Source organism: Protopterus annectens, chromosome 2.part1 (assembly GCF_019279795.1).
Source record: "Protopterus annectens isolate FY-2018-M chromosome 2.part1, PAN1.0, whole genome shotgun sequence".
NCBI classification, from domain to species: domain Eukaryota; kingdom Metazoa; phylum Chordata; order Ceratodontiformes; family Protopteridae; genus Protopterus; species Protopterus annectens.
In genome coordinates, this window is record NC_056729.1 from 669,704,517 (window position 1) to 669,719,281 (window position 14,765).

Consider the following 14,765-nt stretch of genomic DNA (forward strand, 5'->3'; position numbering starts at 1 on the left):
GTGCTGGGGTAGTAAAAGGAACTCTCGGAGCCTTTTCTTAGAATCTGAGTAATCCTGGCCTTCCCAGTGGAAATGTTCCCTCATGGTATGCAAATTTTCCCCAAAGGAGTAGTCTTCAGGGGGAGAAGCCGAGGGAATGGAGTCTTCAGCCTCAGAATCCTCATAAGGTGGAAAAGTGTAATCCTGTTCCTCAGAAGAATCTGAGGAGAGAGAAACCTGGTCAGAGGATGCATAATCCTCCTCTTGTCTTTGTCTTTTATCAGGAGGGGGATGGGAACCCCTGATAAGGGTTATTAAATCTTCAGCCATCTTAAGCATCTGTTTTTCTTAGGCATGGGGCCTTGAACTGTAGCCTGAGGTACAGTTTTCTTTGGTTTTAACGGAGTTGTAAGTTTAGCATACGATTTAATGGTGAGTGTAGTCGGTCTAAATACACCTTCTACAACCGAAGGTGTTTGCGTTGCACCAGTGTCTAGTTCTGCTCTGGTGTCGGTAGAAGGCTGCGTAGGCCTAGTGGACTCCGCTTGGGAATCCACAGCTGTCTGGGGTTCCAGTTCTGCGGTCATCAGGGGCTGCGTAGGTGCCTCACTGAAAACCGGAGAACCGGCGACAGGCCCAACTGAGGCCTCGGTGTCTGGCTTATTCCTAGGCTGCCTGTCCTTATCCTTGCGTTTTTTATAAGCGGCGGTCGTCGGCTGCTCCGACGGCATGATATAATTAAATTTCCTATCAAAGTAATGCCGTGCAAAGTCAAAACAGCGTTTGATAGTTTGTTTATTAAACCTAACGCAAAATCGACAAGCTGTGACGTCATGGTCTGGGCCTAGGCAAGGAATACAATAGTAATGGAAGTCCTTATGAGGTATTTGCTTCTCACAAGAAATGCAGTTGTTAACTTTTTCTGGCATCGGACTGAGGCAAGAAAATGTTCCCCAACGGGGTACTTGGCTTTAATGAAGACTTCGCACTGAAATTCAAATCGAAAATCTCAGGTGTCGGCCGACCGGCACTTGCGAACTGCTTCTGCTTCGGGCACCGCGCGGCAAGAAAGACTGAAGAAAATGGCGTCGGATGCCTCTTAAATACCCCCTGCCGCACTGACGTCAGGGAAGAAGCGACAGCAACTGACGCCGGACCAAGACTTTGGAATTCGGGCCAACTGCAGGACCGCCTGATGGCAGGATAACCCCAAGTGTGATGACTGCAGCAGGGTAACACGATGAACATCTTCAAGTGAGACTGAAGGGAAAACAACACCTGCCAAGGCCAAAAGGGGGTGATGAGGATCAAGGTAGCCTTAGCAGATGTGCTTTCTGTAGTACTCTGGGAAGGAGAGGCAAGGGAAGATGGGCTTAAAGGAGACCAGGGGGCCAATAGTGGACCACAGCATCCCAGGGGATATCCCGTTTGGGAGAATCAGGGCGAAATACCAACTGCATTTGTGGTTCAGAGGGGATGCGAAGAGATCGTAGCTCAGCTGACCCAGTGAAGGAAGATCTTTTTCCCCACAGAAGGATTCAAGGACCACTTGTGAGGACTCCGAATTGCCTTGCTGAGTCTGTCCGCCAGCACGTAGGAGTTCCTGGGGATATGTGTGGCAATGAGAAAGTGCCTCAAAGACATCACACATTCCCAACACCCTCATGGCCTTGTGACAAAGCAGATAAGGGTGTGTATCCCCTTGCTTGTTGATGTACCACACAACAGCCACATTGTCTGTGTAAACTGCAATGGTACCTGGAGGGAGGCAGTACTGGAAGGGTTGTAACATGAGAACTACCCTCACCTCCAAGACACTGATATGCAGTTTGGTCTCTGCTTCAGACCACGTGCTTTTGATTGTCTTTCCCTGAAAATGCCCCTCCACCCCACCCCAACAGAGAAGCACCCATGGTCACTGTGGCAGTTGGGGGAGGAAGAGAGAATGGTCAGCTTGCTAGGAGGTCGGGAGACTGGATCCACCAAAGGAGATGATGCCTGCACACTGGAGTGACGCAGATTGGAGTTGACATAGGATGAACCAGGTAAGACCACTGAACTGCTAGAGTCTAGTGCAGAACCCAGTTAACGTCATGAGATAAATCGCTGCTGCCATAGACCCTAAGGCCCTCAGAACAAGGTGGGCTTGGGGGTGACACAGATCAAGAAGACACTGAACATGAGATCTGATGAGGTGTACCCAGCAGAGCAGGAGAGCTGCAGTCTCAGACACAGTGTCCAACTGAATCCTGATGAATTCCAGATTTTGGGATGAAATAAAGCTGGATTTTCGGAAAGTCACTGTAATGCCTAATTGGTTAAATAGTTGGAGGAGGTAGTGAGAGGCAGTGACCAGACGATGCTTTGTGGGAGCTGTGAGAAGCCAATCTTCAAGGTACAGAAATGACCGCTGTGATGCACTTAGTGAACACCTGGGGGGCTGTGGTAAGACCAAAGTGCAGGGTCCTGAACTGGTAGTGATTTGCCCCTACTCGAAAGCTGAGATGTCCCCTGGAGCGCCTGTCTATTTTTATACGATAGTAAGCGTCCTAAAAATCTACAAAGCACATCCAATCGTCCCTTGTACAACAGAGGCATGATGGACTGGACAGTGAACATCTGGAACCCTGACTTCCTGACAGATTCAGATTGCGGAGGTCCAGGAATGAACATAGGTCCCCCATCGTCTTTGGCACCAAAAAGGAGAGACAGTAAGTTCTGGATTCTCGTTGTCCTAGGGTGACCTGTTGGATGGCTCTCTTTTGAAGAAGGCTGAACACTTCTTCCTGAGCTAGCTCCCTCTGATGGGATGGTGAATCAGTGAGTTATCTCCTGACTGGAGCAGGAGGTTGGGAAAAGGGAATAGAATAACCCTGGAAATGAAGTTTAGCACCCAACAATCTTTTGTAATACTTGCCCAGGCCAAGGGGTGCAGAGACAAACAGCCTTCAGCTCCCTCCAAGGCAGGACAGTTGGGCAGCGCTTCAGGACCGCTGTTGGGGCTTTCAGAAAAGGGTTCCCAGGAGCCCTGATTTTGCAGACCGCTCTGCCACTTTAGCAGCGTCTGCCTTGGTACCCTCTCCCCCGACCTCTGGAGGAGGGCTCCTCTTGAGGGTCCCTAGAAGCCAGACTGACTTCCGAAACCACATTTTCCTGGCCCCTTGGTGCGTCTTGGAAAAGGAGCATTGAGGGGTGGAAAATCTGATTCCCACAGCCGACAGGGTCTTGCCTCCCTGCTCACTGCGGGTGATGGTCTCTTTGACCGAAGGGCCAAACAGGGTGGAACCATCGAAGGGGGCACTGGTGAGACACACCTTAAAGGACTCTGCAAATCTGCGAAGGTGCAGCCAGGCATGATGCTGAAAGGCGATGCTTGTGCCAGACACTCGAGAGGCTCTTTCCGGCACATTGGCAATCAGCCTCATTGATGTATTAGTCAGGGGAAAAAAGTGTGGATAGTTTGGGGGGACACCTTACTTAGTTGCCCGGCAGGCAACACCTCAGAAAGGGATGTGGTAAGCTCCTTGACCAGGTCCCTTTAAAGTCAGGTGAAATATGCCAAATAGTTAAGCGTCTGCAGACCAAATGTAACTGAGGTGAAAACCCACTTTCCATGCCTGTCGATCACCTAGGACTAGAGTCAGGGGATGGACAGACATGCTCTGCTCCAAGAGCTTTCTTGGTGGCGGCAGCTACCACAGCAGCATTGACTGACACGCCTTTTGATCAAAACTGCTTGTCAGAAGGGGGACTGAGAAACCTGTCTGCACTTTTGGGAATGGGGTCCACAGTATCTGGCTCCTTTCATGCCTTGCTGGCAATGAGTTCTAGAAGTTCATCTGCGGGGGGGCAGGAGGTAGATGGGCTCATCCCTAAAGCCTTCAGAGAGACTGGTTCCTCAGAGGACAGGGGGAGGAAAGACCAACCGCCCGTAAGGTTCAGTATTTCCAAGATGTCCCCAAAGGAGACATCCTCAGGCGGAGATCTGGGGGACCTGTCCCCTTCATAAAGGTCCATATCCTCAGTAAGTGACTCGGCAGGGGGCTCCAGGTGTCTCTTCTTACAAAATTTCTTCTGGGGAGCCTCCTGCCGAGGTGAATCAGGGGAGGATTTGGAAGACAGTGGGAGCCCGAATGGGGCAGCTCCCACATGAAGGCTAGTTTGGGAAGGCTGACCTGGGACAGGATGAGTAAGGTCAGCTTGGAGGGGCTGGATGGTCCCTGGAAGGCCGGGGAGGAAACACTCTGGGAGGAAAAAGTCCTCTCTATGACCCAGAATGAAGGACTGGATGATGCCCAGTCTTCACACCTGGCAGAAAGGCCTACACCTGGGGGTGAAGGGCCAGAGCAGGCCAGAACCTACAGACAGTACCAGCCCCAAGCTGTCAAGGGCAAAGCACCAAGGGGACATGACCTGTCTGAAAAGACAGGTCCAGAACCCCCACCCAAGGACTCTGGGGTGACCGCTCGGACCTGGGACTCTGACTGCCCAGGGGGAGGCTGAGCAGAAGTAGTCAGGGACTCAGATGGTGCAGGAACAGAAAGGACCCCAAGAATCTCAGTCTCCCTCCCTGTGCGATCCAAGGCCAGAAAGTCATAAACGAACCTGGTCAAATGAGAAGTCAAAGAAGGGGTAGGAGATGGCCCTCTAGCCGGATACGCAGGAGAAGAGAGAAGCCCCAACTCAATCTGAGCCTTAAGGACCTCATCATCCTGTCCATATCGGAAGGGAGTAGACTTCCTGGAAAAAGTGGATGACCTAGCCGGGGGATGGGTGCCTAGATCCCGTGGATCTCCCCTGTAAAGAACGAGCTCTATGCTTGGACAAAGGAGGAGACTGTCCCAAGCCAGAACATGAGGGGGAATCCTCGAGAACAATAGTGGGATCTGACACTGATCCCTGATCCGACCTCCTCAGATCCGATGACAAGGTAGGATCTGAAGGCTTGGATCACAGCAGTCTGGGATCAGAGGAAGCCGGATCCGTGGCTGGTCCGGATCTGACCAGATCCAAAGGTCTTGAACCAGAGACCTTGGATCTGGGGATGGAATCCCTTGACCTCTGATCTGAAGTCCTAGCAGCAGAAGCCCCAGATCCATGAGAGTCACGGAGCTTAGGATCCGAGGGCATCAGATCAGACCGAGGCCAAGGGTGGGGTTGGATTTGAAAGACTAGGATCCAATAGCCTTGCCTTTTTAGAAGAGAAGACCTCGGAGGTAGGGAGGGGTCTTCCTTTTGTGCTCTGAGGATCCAGACTTAGCAGGAGACTGAGCCAAGGGAGCCCCTTGAGCCAGCCCTTTCAGAAGGAGCTTGTTTTGGCACGTAACCAAAGCCCTGGAGTTGAATGGGGCACAAATGTCACACTCAATCACCAGGTGGTCAGTGCCCAAACAATACAGGCACTCTTCGTGCGAATCAGAAATGGGCACTTTCTGACCACATGTGGAGCACCGTTTAAAAAAGACAGGCTTGATGGACATAATGTAAAAACAGCCTAAACCAAAGGGACAAGCAAACTCTAAACTGGGAAACAGGCAGAGGTCAGTACCAGAAAGACAACCAGCCAAAAAAGTACTGCTAGAAGAGAAAAGGAAAAAGGGCGCCAAAGTGAACTACCTGACAAGAGTTATAATCGGGAGGGGAGAGAATGACCTATGGATAGTAAAGAGTACTAAGACAATTACAGAACTAAGCCCCAAGAAAATATCAATAAGGAGGAAAAATACTAGAAAAACAAGTTACTTATCCCACTGCAGAGCTGAGCCAGAGAAACCTACATCTGTAGCTGATTGTGGCAAACAATATCTGTAGGGGGTTAGACGGCAGCAAGGAATCATGGGAGTGAGAGGAGCTTGAGCCTAGAAGCTGTCCGTAAAGTGCCAGCTCGGATCCAAAGTCAGATCCAAGACCCAGGAGTGAGTAATAGTGACATGGGTAACATCAGATTCCATCTCAATGTATACAAATTAAATTTGCCATTTACTATGGCTTTATGTATTGTTTTGCATGACAAGGATTTGAAGGTTTTGGCCAAGTCCAGGTATACAACTCCTATTGCCATACCTTTGTCCATTGCTACAGAGACTAGATCAAAAAATGTAACCAGATTAGTAAGAACTAACTTGCCCTTGATTAAACCATGTTGATTTAGTTCCAATACTGCCAGACTTTGAATTTCCATACTCATTAGTTGAATAATTAATCTCTCAAAATTTTACATAAAATAGGTGTTACATCAATTGGTCTGAAATGATTTACTTCACTCATACTGCCATTTTTAAAATACTAGTGTTATGAGAGATTTTCCAAAAGTTTTAAATTATTACTAAAAACTGGAAACAGTTTGTTCATTCTACTTAACTGGTTTTCTTTACAAATTAACAGTTTGTTTACCTCTCCCCCTCAGGAATATTACATCTCGTCATAATTGGCCCTTGGCTCCCAATACCTCCATCAGCTATAGTTTTTGGATCAGTAACTATCACATCAATCAATAATGAATTAAACTGATAAGACTTAGTACCATTGATGATATATTTATATTTCTTTTGTTAGTTGCATCTGCAAGTTTCTGCTCATAATTAGTTGTATCTGAAGCAAGTTTCTGCTCATAATTACCTTTTTCTTTCTTGACCTTAGCCTTTAAATCCTTGGTTATTGCATATCCGGATATTTTAGTATTTCAAAATGTGTTTATTTAACCTAAAGACGTGTTTCTTCTTCTTATTAAGAACTTTAAATTTCACCAGAAAGGGTACTTACTATTCTAGAATCACTGGGCACATACTTTTCTGAGAGTTTCAGCTTACAGGATTAGAACAATAACAACCTAACCATTTTATGTTTGCAGGGCTACAGAACTTGGTAAGTACATTTTGAGAGATCACTGTTTCAGCTGTATTTCTCAACAATGTGCTACTACAATTTGCATCGCAGGACAATCATTATAATCACTGGTTCAACAGCTGAGTTGCTCTGACAGAAACTTGAGAAATCCAGTACGTGGTCACCTCAAGCTGATACTGTTCCATTACCATACCGTGATTTTCTTCGAACGATAAATGCCTCCACATTACAAGAAACAAGGCACATGATACAGAATGATTGTCTACTTAATAAGGACAATACTAATCTGACTATGCTGAATTTATGGAATTTCACTGTAACATTATTGCACATCAGCTTAACAAAAGCACAAGTTCAATGACAAAATACAGTACAAAAAGGCATCACTAGATAAGACAGAAAAACACCAGAATCTTGAAATTTATATCATTTTGAGAGTTTGGTAATTATTTCTATAGTCAATGTAAACTGAAATATCATTGTATAATAAAGCATACCTTCTTCATCAGCAGACGCATCCTTAAAGTTACTGCAACAGCCCTCAGAAATTTCGTTGCTTTCAGCCTCAAGCTTCATACGTTCATATTCCCTCATTCTAGCCAGTGCTTGATCTAAGTGAATCACAGTATTGCCTGCATAGAAAACAAAAGCAAGTGCCCCAAGAAAAGCAGCAGTGTTTAAGCTGATTAAAAGTCCAGTTATTTTAAACAGCAAAGTTCACCAGCAGCAAGCAGTAGCAAATCAAGCATGCAGCTTGGCAGAGCTACAGCAACCCCAAACATTTAACATAGTACCCGAACTAGCATACTCCCAATTTATCTTATAGCAGTGCTTTTAGTTAGTCAGAGGTCAAAATCTCAGCAGTAACAGTAAAGCAGACTTCCAAAGTAATGTACGTTATTAACTGGATTACAACAAGGACTTGACCCTACCACTGATTTTCTCTGCAGCCATGCAAAGATTACAGTGGTAATGTAAAGGGATATGGAAAAATGGGTTCTCGGGCTACAAATGTAACTCCTTTTCAACTCTTCAGCAGCAAGGAAGGACATCAGCCACTGAAATAACTATTAAATAAGCACAAAGAATTAGTAAGCTGTTATTTAAACACCTGCAGAGCAAGGACAAACTGTGCAGATGGATAATGTCCTCCCATTGTTGTGCAGCTACCCATACAGATTAAATGCTGTTATGCAAAATGGAAATATAACTGCACAAAACTAGTTCAGTGCATCACAGCCAAGCAAAACTGGGTGCACCATTATTCTGTTAAAAATTAAAATGAAAGTTAAGTACTTACCATAATAGAGCCATGTTCTCTCATTTTCATCTAGTTCAGCCTTTGGGTTATTGGATTTGGCACCTTCTTCTAAAGCTGTGGATCTGAGGCTCTGACTCCTCCCCTACCCATAATTACTTCCTCTCTACTGAATTACTTCCGATCGAGTTTGCTGACATATACCCAGAACAACAGATTCCCTTCCTATGACTGAAGAAACACTAAAAGTGTCACAACTGGGGGATATGCTAACACCATGGAAGGTAGAAAAACAGTTTCAACAAACAGGGACTTAAGTGAGGTCTGTGGGGGCCACCATAAGCTGTCAGTGACAATACCAGAAGGGGGAAGGAGGGAGGGTTGTTGAACCAGATGAGAATGAGACAAATAGATCCATCATCTTAGTAAGTACATAATTTCATATCAAATGTTGTCTACTTTCATCCAATTCAACCTTTGGGACAAAGCTGCAAAAAGTACCTGGGTGGCATCAAGGAAGGACATTCCTGAGAAAAGTATAACCAGAAGAGGAACATGCTCTGAACTGCACATCCAAATTGTAATGAGACAAAGGTGTGATCTATAAGACCGTGTTGCTATTGCACAAATGTCATTAAAGATAACTTTTCATGAATGCTGCAGAAGTAGCTATTGCTAGTCAAATGGGCTTTTGGTTCATGAGTAGGTGTAAACCTTGGCTATTATAAACAAAATATATGCAGTCTGACACCCATTTGGAAATTGTGACTTTTGAAATGCTTTTATCCATTTTAATTTAGAGAAAGATATGAACAGTTGATCAGACCTTCTGATATTCCTGATACAATGTAAATAGAAACAGAGCTTTATGTGAACCTATAGTCTGTGTAGTATATAATACCCTTTGCTTAAGAACTGCAGTGATTCAAATTTACCTTGACTGTCGCCTTTGGAAGGAAGGATGGATTTGTTCAACCCGGGTATCACTTCTGTGTCACTGTTAGACAGAGGCACAGTATACTAACCTCGAAAAAGGACATAGCAAAATTAATTTAAAATGGGTGGCGAAAGCCAAACACATTCTGGCTAGGCTTATAAATGCCCTAGGGCAGATAGCCTAGTATGAACCTATGAACTACTTTTTCTTTATACAAAATGAGGTATGGATATTTGCAAGACAGATCTTGTAATTCAAAATCCATCTAACGGATGTAATTGCAACAAGAGGGTTCAAAAGGTTTTTAGTTTAAGGCTTGAAGCATGATAGATATAGTCCCATGAGGGTACTGAATCCCTGAGTGGGGGTCTGAGTAAGAAAGCACTCATGAGGAAGGCTTTAGAGATTTTATGAGAAGCTATAGAGGAGCAGTTGCACCCTTTGTGAAAATCTGCTATGGAAGCCATCTGGACTTTGATAGTGGAGAAACTAGAACCTTTCTGAAAAAGCTCAGACAGGAAATCTAAGACTGATGATAGGGGAGTAGAAAATGGATCTAATCCTCTTGAAGAAACCTAGATAGAAAATCTTTCCCATCTGCTTTGATAAATCTTTTTGGTAGACTGTTTTTGAGGGAGAGAAACAATATGAATCACCAAAAGGGAAAGCCTGGCATCTCTGGCTATTGTCATAATTAGAAAAAACATGCTGTCAACTTTACAGCTTGTAGATCAGTTAGACTGACCAGATGAGTGACTTAACTGATCCAGACTGGGATCCAACATACAAGGAGGATGTATCAAATGAGGACAAAGGAAGGGGAAACCAAACCTGCCGAAGTGAAAAGGGAGAAATGAGGATCACTCTTGGTCTTGCATATTCTGGCTTTCTGTATAAATTTGGTCAAGAGTGGAACCAGGGGAAGGGTATAAAGGAGACCGAAGGGCTAACTGAATTACAGCATCCCTTGGTGACTGCCCCTGTGGAGGGATTAGGGCAAAGTAACTGTTGCATTTGTTCAGGTACGAAGCTAAGTTGTCGCAGCAAGATTGGTCCCAGTGTCTGAAAATTTTTGCCGTCACTGTCTGGTTGAGGCAGTAAAATTTACCTGCTCAACTTTACATTTGATGTCCCTGGAATGTGCACTGCTATCAGAAAAAAAAAATAGGATAATGTCACCCCCCCCCCCCGTTACACTCTAAAGACCTTCTGGCAAAGTTGATATGACTGTGGTGGTCCTTGTTTATTTATGTACCAGGCCACTGCCAGGCTATTAGTCTGGATGAAAATCACACCCTTGGGGAGGAGGTCTTAAGAAGAAGCCTGCAACACTAGGAGACCACTCTCATCTCAACACTGATGTGAAGATTGGCCTCTGGAGTGACCAAGCACGTTGCACAGTCTTTCTCTCAAAATGCCCCCCATCCCAGAAGGGAAGCGTCTGCGGTTACTATGTCCCAGGGAACTGGTGGAAAAGATAAGTCTTCCTTCCTTTACTGATAGGGAGGTTATTCAACATTTGATATGGTCTCTGAAAACATGTGAGATGAAAAGAACAAATCTCCTGGAATCTCTCTGTATCTGTATGGGACAGTAGGCATCCTGGACATCTACAGAGTACATCCAATCACCCTTCTTCAATAGAGGTAATAATGACTGTACCGTGACTATCTGGAACACTGCCTGTATCACAAACTAATTGAAATGGCTGAGGTCCACTGTCTTTTTTGGGATTAAAAAGAACCTGGTATAGGACTCTGGATCCTAACTGGGCCCTTGGATGAGTCTCTAGCAGCTTTGAAATCTCTGTTGCTGTAGACTCCAACTGGCTGTGTGGATCATTGAGAATCATTAACTTTTTCTTTGGAGGGTAAGAAAAGGAAAGTACAGTTGTATACACATCATAAATGTAGATGTCAGAGTGTATTCACTGTTGCAGTCATCACACTTGTGCTATCCGCCTGCAGGTAGCCCTCAGCCGGCCTGAATACCAGAGTCACTGGATTTCTGCGTTGGATGCTGCCTCTTCTTCCTTGACGTCAGGTCATCAGGGGTATAAAACATGCAGCCGACGTTAGATCAGCTTTTCTTGTCCCAAATGTCAGGTGGCTCCACAATAGGAAGTAATTAAATGGTATGGTAAAACCCCCCCATCAAAAAGCAAATACACAAGAAAAAATAAATATACCAACAAGGAGAGGTAGAGCCAAGAGAAGTCAGGAGGCTAGAGGGAGGGTAACCAGGACTGCAACAGTGAATACACTCGAACATCTACATTTATGGTTAGTGTACACAACTGCACTATGTTCTTCGTATTTCACTGTTGCAGTCATCACATTTGGGTTGAATCCCAAAGCTAAGGAAGGGAGGAGGAAGTTAAAGAGCATTAGGGCCAGCTATTAATCCCTGCAAGACTGCAGTGGCAAATCCAGCTCTGGATCTAGAAAAGATAGGCAAGTGGTAATGGTTGGTAAAGGTATGTACAAAGCTCCACGTAGCAGCTTCTACAATGTCCCTGGTAGGGATCCCTCTGAGAAATGCCGCAGAGGTAGATGCAGCCCTGGTGGAAAGTGATCTTATCCCCTGTGGGGTAGGTTTTCCATGGTGCTTGTAACAGAAATGAATGCAATGGGCTATCCATTTGGAAATGGTTTGTTTAGAAATGCCCTTCCTCTCTGTCTCTGCAGCAAAGCTAACTAGCAGCTGTTCAGATTTTTGATAGGCTTAGTCCTGTCCAAATAGAATCTAAGTCGTCCGTGCACATCCAGAGAGTGCAGTATTCATTCCCCTTTGTTTTGTGGATTAGGGAAAAAAATTGGCAAATGGATGGACTGATTGAGGGCCACAGAAGACATCACCTTGGGCATAAAGGATTAGTCCTGAGGGAAACCCTGTCCGCATAGAAGATAATGAAGGGTTCACCAGCCATGAGGGCATGTAATTCAGACACTCTTCTTGCTGAAGTGATGGCTAGAAGGAAGGCTGTTTTCCAAGAAAGGAATTTCAACTCTGCTGTAGCAGCTGGTTCAAAGGGGGGAAGAGTGAGCTTTTCCAATACAAAGTTAAGGTCCCAGGCTGGAGTGGGAGCTCTCCTGGGGAGTCTTAAATTTTTGGCCCCTCTAAGGAACTGCTTTAGCAAGGGGTGAGAGAAGAGGGGTGGCTCAGTATTATAATTTGCTGAAATGGCAGAGGCATGAATTTTAACTGACTAGAAGGATAGGCCCTTGTGGAGCATTTCTGTTAAGTACAGTAGAATATGAGGTAAGATGGGCAACGTTGTGCCCATCCCCGAAGCCTGGCTCCAGGAAAAGTATCTTTTCCACTTTTCAGCATAGGATTTTCTAGTACTAGGCTTCCTTGCCTCCAGAATGACATCCAGCACCCGCTTACTGAGGGATGCTAGGGGAGAGCTCAAGGAATTAGCCAGGCTGCAAGGTTCAGGGTTTGAAGCTTAGGGTGCAGCATCTGGCCCGCCTACTGGGACAGCAGGGAAGGGGTCTGAGGCAGGTGCCATGGTTGCAGCAGTGTCATACTGTCCAAGAGGGGGTTACCAGTGTTGGCGTGGCCAGTCTGGTGCAATCAGTATTGTCCTTGGCTTGTCCTGTTTGATCTTTAGTAGAACCTTTAAGAGGAGAGGCAGAGGAGGAAAGGTATAAACAGAGAGGCTTTCCCAGGTAAAGGACAGGGCATCCACATTCCAAGCTTGACTGTGGGGAGTTCGTGTGCAGAATTTGTTCAATTGCTAGTTCTGAGGGGAGGCAAACAGGTCTACCTCTGGAGTCCCCCATTTGTTCCTCAAGAGGTTGAATATTTTCGGTTCTAGTTTCCATTCATGTGGGTCCATGAGATTTCTGCTTAAGTCGTCTGCCAGTGAATTTAGCTTGCCTGGCAGGAATTGTGCTTGCAGGTGTACTTGGCAGCTCAAAGCTGTGTCCCACAGAGTCATTGCTAGTCTGCAGACAGGGTACGTGTGGGTTCCCCCCTGCTTATGTACCACATAACTGTGGTGTTGTCTGTCTTTACCAATAGTTGTCCTGGAAGAATACAGTCTTTGAAGGCTGTCAGAATATTCTGTACAGCTAACATTTCTTTTTGATTGATATGCAAGTGCATCTGTCTCGGGTTCCATTTTCCCTGAATGCACTGCCATGCCATGTGAGCCCCCCATGCATAGTCTGATGAGTCTGTTGTTAGGGTTTGGGCAGCAGGGGGTAGAGTGAAGGGGAGTCCTTTGTTGTGGTAACAGGCCTCTGCCCACCAGAGGAACTCTGTCTTTATACAAGGAATGATAGAAATCATTGTTTCCAGGTCCTGAGAATGTTGACACCATAGGCTTTTTAGATACCATTGGAGTTTCCTCATATGCAGTCTTGCATATGGAATAAGTAGAATGCAAGAGGCCATGAACCCCAAAGCTTGCAATATTTTCCTTGCAGATAGCTGGGGTTTGTGGCCAATAGTTTGAAGTAGGTTGCCAAATAAACTTGTTTCTCCGGAGTGAGGAATGCCATCTGGGAAGTTGTGTTCAAGCTTGCTCCCAGGAATACAATCTGTTGGCAGGGTACTAGGTGAGATTTTTTTCGTTGGTGGTGTACCCCAGTAAGGTTAGAAGTTTCTTTACAAATGCCAGGTGTTGTAATAGCAAGTCCTGGCTTTCTGCCTGAATCAGAGAATCATCCAAGTATGGGTAAATTTGAATATTTCTCTGCCTGCAAAATGCAATGGCTGGAGCTAGACACTTTGTGAACACCCTGGGCATAGTAGATAAGCCAAAGGGAAGTGCAGAGAACTGAACGTTTATAAAGCCTGCCCTGAAACATAGGTATTGTCTGCAGGATCCTCTTATTGGGATGTGCAGGTAGGCTTCCTTTAAGTCTAGGGTTGTCAGCCAGGCATCCTTGGCTAGCAAAGGAAAAACCTGTTGAAGAGTTAGCATTTTGAATTTGGAACCACCAGAAAGGTGTTGAGAATAGAGAGGTCCAGGATAGGACGCAATGAGTTGTCTTTTCAGGGTACCAGAAAAAGTCTTGAATAAAAACCTTGTCCCCTTTGTTCTGCTGGGACAGGTTGAATAGCCCTGATAATGGAGAGAGAGAACCTGCTGTTGGGCCTCCGCCCGTTGATTTGGGGGTAGGTTTGGCCAACCATTTGGGGTTGGTAGTGTGTTGAAGTGGAATCTGTATCCTTGGGAAACTATGTTCAAAACCAATTTGTCCTTGGTAATGAGTTCCCAGTGTTTTGCATGCAGGGCAAACTTTCCTCCCAAGGCAGAAGGTAGTAGGTTTAAGGTTAAGTCATTGTGCCATTTTTCCATAGGGGGGTGGCGTACTACTCCCTGCTTTGGGAGTGGGAGCCCCCAACTGCTTACATCTGTGTGTAGTCTGAGACTGTAGCCTAGGTGGTCTGCTGTTCCTGGATTTGAACTGAGAAGGCTTGGAAGGGACTGGAAAGGACCAGTTCTTTGAAGGCCAATGCCTACTGAATCTGGGAGGCTGTACTTGTAGGAAATCTTTAACAGTCTGCATAATTAGCTTTTTCCTCCATCCTTTTGAGGACGACTTCTGCTTTGTTGCCAAAAAGGCAGTCTTGGTATAAGGGAGCATCCAGTAATTTAGCTTTAACATGATCTGGCAAGTTTTGTTCCTTAAGCCAAGCATGCCCTCTATGTACAGACTCAGTGACAGCAGCCTTGCAAGATGCTTCTAAAACATCAAAACCACATTGCAAGGTATGTTTACCAACTTG

At 45.5% G+C, this 14,765-nt stretch overlaps 1 protein-coding gene across 1 annotated transcript in view; it reads right to left on the minus strand.

The window, feature by feature from the left end:
* PCM1 (pericentriolar material 1) overlaps positions 1 to 14,765 on the minus strand; it is a gene marked incomplete at its 5' end in the record, with an annotated part of 3,258,627 nt that overhangs the window by 848,027 nt on the left and 2,395,835 nt on the right. The window contains one exon of the mRNA XM_044063494.1: positions 7,323 to 7,457. Coding sequence (XP_043919429.1) covers positions 7,323 to 7,457 — 135 coding nt within the window. The remainder of the gene's footprint in view (positions 1 to 7,322; positions 7,458 to 14,765) is intronic.